Source organism: Platichthys flesus, chromosome 7 (genome assembly GCF_949316205.1).
Source record: "Platichthys flesus chromosome 7, fPlaFle2.1, whole genome shotgun sequence".
NCBI lineage: Eukaryota > Metazoa > Chordata > Actinopteri > Pleuronectiformes > Pleuronectidae > Platichthys > Platichthys flesus.
The window spans coordinates 25,879,674-25,886,636 of NC_084951.1; the positions used below are offsets into that span (position 1 = coordinate 25,879,674).

The 6,963-nt window shown below is 47.0% G+C and overlaps 1 protein-coding gene across 2 annotated transcripts; it reads right to left on the reverse strand.

Moving 5' to 3' along the window:
* Positions 1-1,181: 1,181 nt before the first annotated feature.
* Positions 1,182-6,339, reverse strand: hnf4a (hepatocyte nuclear factor 4, alpha). 2 transcript variants are annotated; one of them, XR_009921097.1, is made up of 11 exons: positions 6,159-6,339; positions 5,226-5,400; positions 4,860-4,954; positions 4,421-4,527; positions 4,180-4,335; positions 3,630-3,717; positions 3,354-3,506; positions 2,999-3,235; positions 2,522-2,644; positions 1,956-2,154; positions 1,182-1,859 (listed from the first exon to the last, which is right to left on the reverse strand). XR_009921097.1 is itself a non-coding variant. In XM_062391002.1 (10 exons), the coding sequence occupies exons 1-10, from the start codon at positions 6,244-6,246 to the stop codon at positions 2,012-2,014; spliced, it is 1,365 nt and encodes a 454-aa protein (XP_062246986.1). In that variant the 5' UTR covers positions 6,247-6,339; the 3' UTR covers positions 1,182-2,011. The 2 variants fall into 2 exon arrangements, 1 of the variants encoding a protein (XP_062246986.1); XM_062391002.1 differs by having other exon boundaries at positions 1,182-2,154.
* Positions 6,340-6,963: the final 624 nt, after the last annotated feature.

Genomic DNA, 6,963 nt, shown 5'->3' on the forward strand with positions numbered 1-6,963 from the left:
TCTCAATTTAGCTGCAGAACGTTTTACAGGCAAATACAAAGTAGCAGAAAAGGAAAGTACTTGGGTTAAGTACTTCCACCACTGGGTTACTTCAACATATGAATACCTGCATACATGTAAATGTGTATCCACATCCAATGTGCCATTTACAATTGAAACCAGTTGAGGGCAGCGTTTGTCTGCTCAGCCACAGTCTGCAGCTCGACCCACACGTGGTGTTACTAAACCTGTCAGGTATGTTCACAAGCTTTCAAAACATGTCACGGTAATAACTTCATATTTATATTACAATGTGTGGTGGTGTTGTGTTAAGACACTGAAGATATTTGGGTTTACTCAGTGGTGACTTCATGTATGAGGTGTTTTACTGTGCTCATGGGAAACTAGTTATGTCTAAAAGCAGCATGTTGTTTTGGCATCAGCTAACGATTGTTAAGTTGCTCGAAAGTATCACTGACTGTAAAGTTTATCTCCCAGATTGTGTCCAGTGCTGTCAGAGTTGAATCAGAGATACGTGCAGGGGGTTTATGGCAGTTTATCAATCTGAGGCAGCATGTTGCAATCTGGTGTGTAATCAGTGGACGAGCGGCGCTGCCACGTTGGAGCCGTGATTTTCCTCCAGCAAGTCGTATACATCTCATCTGCACCAGGGAGGTTACGTTGTCACCCCGGTGTGTTTCTCTTTGTTTGCAATTTGTGTCTGGAGCCATAAAATGTTTGGATTTTAAATTATTCTTAAATTATTAAACAATTATCAAAATAATAATTGAATTACCTGCACTGAGGAGGTTAAGTTTTCACCCCCGTCCGTTTGTCTGTGAGGAAGATTACACACAACCCACCGGACTGATTTCCATGAAACTTGGTTGGTACAGATCGTTTTATGGAAGTGATCCCGATAAGGCAGAGATCCCACAATTTGTTTTCACTTTCTTTATCATTGAGGGAATTTTCAACATTTCTCAGGGAACACTTCCTGGATCTTGATGAAAAACATCCGGCATATCTAGGGAACATTTATTTATAAATATGTGCTAATAACAAATCTGGATCTAGGGAAGTTTAATGTGTTTTCATGGGTCTGAAGAGACATTTTAGTTATGAACACAACCACATTCATTCGTCTGTAAACTCTTCCCTTGTGATTATTCAGTGAAATAAAACATGGTCGGCAGAAAATGTAAAAATAGATCTTGAGATTTATTATTTCCTGTTCACATTGTAAGGCGAAACATTGCCTGTTTTTAAAAGGCAGTACAGGTTACAAGGCACAATTAGTTCCATCAGCTAAACCATGACAAAGTACTAAACAAAAAATATAATATATATTTTAAAAACCAATACAACACATCATCAGGAAACGTCCTCAGTGTGTCTGTGTGGGACTTTTACAAAGTGGCACCACAGAGAATTTCAACACGTTAAATTGTACTTTTGTAAATATGCTTTTTCCGGTATTTATAAAACCAACCACATGCATTTGAGTCTTGTCACAGAATCTTTAGGAGACCACCACGTTACACTTTTTGAGCTCATGCCTGAAAACGGTTTATCACCAATGAACATAAAATAAAAATACTGTGCAACACTAAATACATGACAGTGTAAGGCCTGTTGTAACATTCATAAAGTAGTGATCACCACGCCTGACAAAAGCCGCTCTGCACACTGAGGCCATGCTAATGATGTGATGTTACCGGATAACAAACTCTATGTACAACATTGTGTGTCTCAAAGTGTCGATCTCACAGACCGACAGTTCTCCTGGAACGTTTCAATGCTGATGGTTTTGTGTGTCTGTCGGTGCAGCTCCTCTGCACCTGCATGCGAGAGCAGATCGATCCCTGAAGACTCAGAATCTGCAAGGGACGTCACCGAAGTTACATTCTGAATGTGTAGCTACCTCATTGTTTCAGTCACTTAACAGCTTTAATGCTGATTGTGTATAAACTTACATTTTAATGATATAACACAATATAAAAACTGGTTGGAATAAGTATTCAGGGGGTTGTTAGATGGCCTCTTGTTTTGTAATGGTGGGCTGAGGGATTGAGGTTGGCTGCTTCGGCGCAGTGGCTATGACCCCCTGAGCCATTTTATAATGTTCTGAGCTGGAGGCAGTAGGCGGAGACGGGATCGGGGTTTCAGGAGTGGCTGGAAAGTGGAGCACAGAGAAACGGGAGCGAGTTAGAAGGAGAAAGTGCAACGTCAGCAGGTGTCTATTCACCGCTCGGCACTATAACATGTCTTGGGGGGTAAAAATATTTTTTTCCGAGATAAGGAATAAGCACTTTTGTGAAATGTCTGAGAGCATTAAAAATGCTAAGAAAGAATAACAGAAGTTCTCTTTGACTAAATAAGCCAGATTAGTTTGCATGTAGAACTTATTGGATTATTGCTGAGCCTCCCCCCCCCCCCCCCCCCCCCCCCCCCATGTTCCTGACCAGACTGCACATGGAGCATTGGGATCAGAAAATGAAACCTGAACTTTAGGCTGAACATATCTGTTTTATGCACTTACAGATTTGACCGTTATGGATGGGCGTTGGTATGTTGCCGGCCACGATGACGTTGCTGCTGAGGTGCTCCTGCACCAGGTGAGGGTGCAGACAGTGAGGTGCATGTGGAGCTTCACTGGCAGAGCCTGAGACACAAACACACAAAGATACTGTCAGTCCCAAAAGACAAAAAGCACATCTGACTGCAGAAAGAATCCACCTATCGACTGAACTTTGGGAGCTGGAGCCGATCCCAGCTGACACTGGGCGAGAGGCAGGTCCAACACACAGAGATAAACAACCATTCACACTATACGGTCAAATTAGAATCTCCAATTAACCCTAACCCCTTTGGACTCTGGTGAAAACACACAAACACGGGGAGAACATGGAAACAGAAAGACCCCAGACCAACAGGGATCTGGACCAGCAACCTTCTGGCCTCTCGTTCGTCAGTATCTTTTTTACACACTTGGATTCTCAAAGCTAAAAGTGCCCACCTCCGAGGAGCATCTCCTGCAGCAGGTTGTCGATCTTGGCCATCCCGAAGAGCTTGACAAACTGGATCTGTTCGATCATCTGCCAGGTGATGCTCTGCAGTGTGGGCAGCAGCAGGAGCAGCTCCCCGAAGCGGCCTCGGGAGTCGTACTGCCGGTCGTTGATGTAGTCCTCCAGGCTAACCTGGACCTGGTATCGCATCCGCTTGATTTTTCCAGGGTCACTCAGACCTTTGGCATCTGTTGGCAAATAAGAATCTGTTAATGAGTTGTAACTTTTCATCCGTGTACAGTGTGTGGGCATTTCTTTTGGCTTGAGGAGAATCTTTCACAATCCCAAACGGATCGGGAGTCGTACCTGGGTCAAAGAAAACGATGGCCTTCAAGCAGGCGTATTCGTTGTCGTCTATCTGGAGCTCCTGGAAGGGAAGCACCAGCTCGTCCAGGATCCTCACCGACACCCGGCCCACCTCCAGCTCCGGACAGTTCCTGGGAACGATGTGGTCATTTCCTGCAGGAGAAGTGAAAACACTAGGTTAGAGTTTCCCTCGTGGATGAGGCGACTGCAGAAATGGGAAATGCTATTTTTTACGATGTGAGTTTGGTAAGATATCTGTGCATGTGTCAGGTTTACCTAACAAGAGGATGTCTTTGTAAAGCATGGACCTCTTGGCAGCACCGAGCAGGAGATGTTCTCCGGCATGAGCTCGCAGCAGCGCCACCTGGAACCCAATGACATCATTTACCGATTAGTTGTGTGATCGTGACTTTTTGTTAAATGACACATGAAGCTCGGTTTGAAAAGTGAAGCTTCATGAAGAGAGAGCATGAGAAAGAGACACACCGATATAACCGATGTAATCAGTTACCAAGGCCTGGTGATCGACTGTTAATGATTCTGTATTCCACAAGGGATATAACTTTAAAACCAGCTCATCATGTTCTCACTCAGGATTAAAACCCATTAACCACCGTGGTTCAAGACTTCAGGGTTCTGAGTCCATGAAGATTTGTGTTTTCATTCCTCTCCTCTTTTCTGTGACACATTTATTGATCCAGGCAGAACGTGGTCGGCCTCTACCTGCGAGCGCCTGTCGGCCGCACCGTGGTACTGGGTGAACTGGTTGATGAGTGACCACAGTGTCTATACAACTGTGTACACTGTGTCAGTGAGTGAGTCTTACCTGGTCATCCAGGGGCAGGTCAGAGAAGGCCGGGATGTACTTGGCCCACTCCACCAGGACCAGCAGCTGCTGCTTCATGGACTCGCACACGTCCGTGATGGCGGCGATCTTCTTGGTCCTGATGTCGCCGTTCAGCAGGGGAGCGGGGGAGGTGATCTGCAGGAGGCAGATGAGGAATCACTCTGGGTCTTATTACAGGTGGTTAACAGCAGTGAGGTGTGAGTCCCACGGGATGCAGTACCTGTCTGGACAGCATGTCGGCCTGGATGAGTGCATTGATGGAGGGTAAACTGCTGTCTTCATAGCTGGACCTCCTGGTGCTGATCCTGTCTCGCTCGTTCTGCACGGCTGAGAAAAACCAAACAGGAATAAAAAGTCTGCTGCAGTTGAGACGGTTTTAAAACACCAGAGGGAGACGGGAGAAATGCTTCCTGGTTTTCTTTCTGGACGCTGAGTCATTCAAAAGAAAACCAAGACTCCCAAGGTTGTCATGTCTATCAGTATATTGCTGTTATTGCTCCGAAGTGTTTGCTCAGCATAAGCCGCTCGGCGACTTCAGCGCTTCACTGAGTGAACATTAACAAAGTGCTGCCCCCCCCCGAGTGTCGCAACACACTCACGCGAGTCGGGACAGCTCAGCAGGGACGGCTGTGATTTGAGTCTTTGTAAAGTTGTCTCACCTTCTTTCTTCATGCCAGCTCTGAAGCATTTCTTCAGCCGGCAGTATCTGCATTGATTCCTCTTGTCTTTGTCCACGATGCATTGTCTGTTGAACCTGGGAAGTGATCGGAGGAAGGTTTGTTGAAGTGAGGACATTAGAACTGCAACGATTCACTGATTCAGGATTTAATGTTTTTTTTTGCCAATAAACTATAAAACTGCATAACTTTGGGTTTTAGACAGTTACTCAAAACAAAGATTAGAAAGGCTGCAGGACCAATACCTGATAAGATATGGATACAGATATTGATATATTATTAAAGAAGATCAAATACGTCAAAGCTTTGCTGCACTGTCACATGTATGAATCTGAGGGTTGCTCTCACCTGCACGAGTACATGTGGTTCTTGCGGACGCTGCGTCTGAAGAAGCCCTTGCAGCCGTCGCAGCTGGAGGCCCCGTAGTGTTTGCCGGTGGCTCGGTCTCCACAGATGGCGCAGAGGCTGCCCGCTGCCAGGTGGCCGGTGGCGCTCATGTTGGGGCTTTCTCCCGGTGAAGAGTCTGTGACAACGGGAGAGGACGGAGAGACACATTGATCATGAGTCCGGAGCCGGTTTGATTTAATAAGGTGTGAACAGCCGTGATGAAGACAGTGAGTGGCTCAGTCAACAGAGAGCGACTGATGAGGGCTTGATTGCCTCTGAAAAGTCAATCACAGCTTTCTTTTCAGTCACTGGTCGGAGTGAATCACTCACACAGAATCAGTCAGGACACATTCTATAGATAAACATGTGCTGGTGATGACTCAGGAGTTGGTCACCCCGTGTTTGTAACAGACCAGAAATCAGTTTAGAGGTAAAGGTAGAGTTCTCTCTGAGGCTCAGTGGGAATTTAAGAATCGGGATCACAGCCAGGCGTCATGGGAGACTGAATGAATAAATATGTTGGTGTCACTGTGAAACAAATCTTCACTTCAGACTGTGGGAACCAACGTTTGTAACAAGAGAACCACGATCATGATACTCAGAGAATAAATAACAAGCCCCTCTAATCAATCTGACACCACATCGCTGCACAAGCTGAAACAGGCCAAGTCAGCTCGGACCATCTGACCTGAGAGTAAATCAGAATCTCTCAATGCTTCACACCCAGAGGGGATAGAACAAGTGGACCTCTGCAGGTCAGGATGTCCCCTGGACGGACAAGTGACCCCTCCGTCCTCTTCTTCTCTATCACCTCACATCAGAGCTCCCCTCTTTCCTCTCACCAGCAAAGTTTAAAACCAGCAGAAGTTTCCCAGCGGCATGTGTGTGACTCACCTGAGCCCAGGGGCAGCACTTGCATGTTTTCGAACTCCAGCGTGGTGTAGGCCGGGTCCAGGGCCTCGCTGTAGTCTGCCATGTCCATGTCTGCTGCTTTGGACAAACAGATTCTCAACTACCTGACAGTGGGGCCGAAAGACTCGTCCAAGAAGCTAATGTGCCCCCGACCCTCACCCCCTCCTCCTCCTCCTCCTCCTCCTCCTCCTCCTCCTCCGCCTCCTCCTTCTCTTCTCACACCTGCACTAACCCCCCTGCACCCCCCCCCCCTGTTCTTTTGCAGCCTGGCTCCGCCCAGTAACCAGGTCGCTCCCTGGGGCCCCGGCTGGAGTGAGATGGGACCCGCTGGTGTCAGAGAGGAGACCAGTGAGTGACAGGAGAGCTCGCCTCCTTCTCCTCCTGCTCCTGCCCTCTCGTGCCGCTAACCAGCCAGAGGAGAGGTGGAGTGTCCGTGGTTGATGGTTAACCAGTCCCTTCACTGGTGAATCACAGGCGTGGGGTTTTTTTGTTTTCTGTGCAGAGGAGATAGGACAACTTTGATATGTCCCACCTCCGTCAGTAAAGGGGAAACTATTCCACCAAGCCAGCACAGTGAAGTCAATCCTTTGCCAAATCGCTCCGACACCATTAAAAACCAGTTTATTTTACAGACAGTCCTGAGTGGGACACGCAGGAATCACATGCACACGAGGTAAAAGCAGCTAAGAACAAACAGAGGTGCAGTTTGGATTCATGTGTCTGCTCGGTGAGAGGAGACTCAATTCCTTTTCTGAGACTCACTTCATCGATAAGGCTCGGGACCCCA

What these genes read in the sequence shown, in the direction of transcription:
- hnf4a (XM_062391002.1), bottom strand. Translation starts at nt 6,246, where the DNA reads ATGGACATGGCAGACTACAGCGAGGCCCTGGACCCGGCCTACACCACG. An exon ending in CATCGTTTTCTTTGACCCAG is followed by an intron (nt 3,236 to 3,353) that starts GTACGACTCCCG and finishes ATTTGCCAACAG; the next exon opens with ATGCCAAAGGTCTGAGTGAC. An exon ending in GCAGGAGATGCTCCTCGGAG is followed by an intron (nt 2,645 to 2,998) that starts GTGGGCACTTTT and finishes TTTGTGTCTCAG; the next exon opens with GCTCTGCCAGTGAAGCTCCA.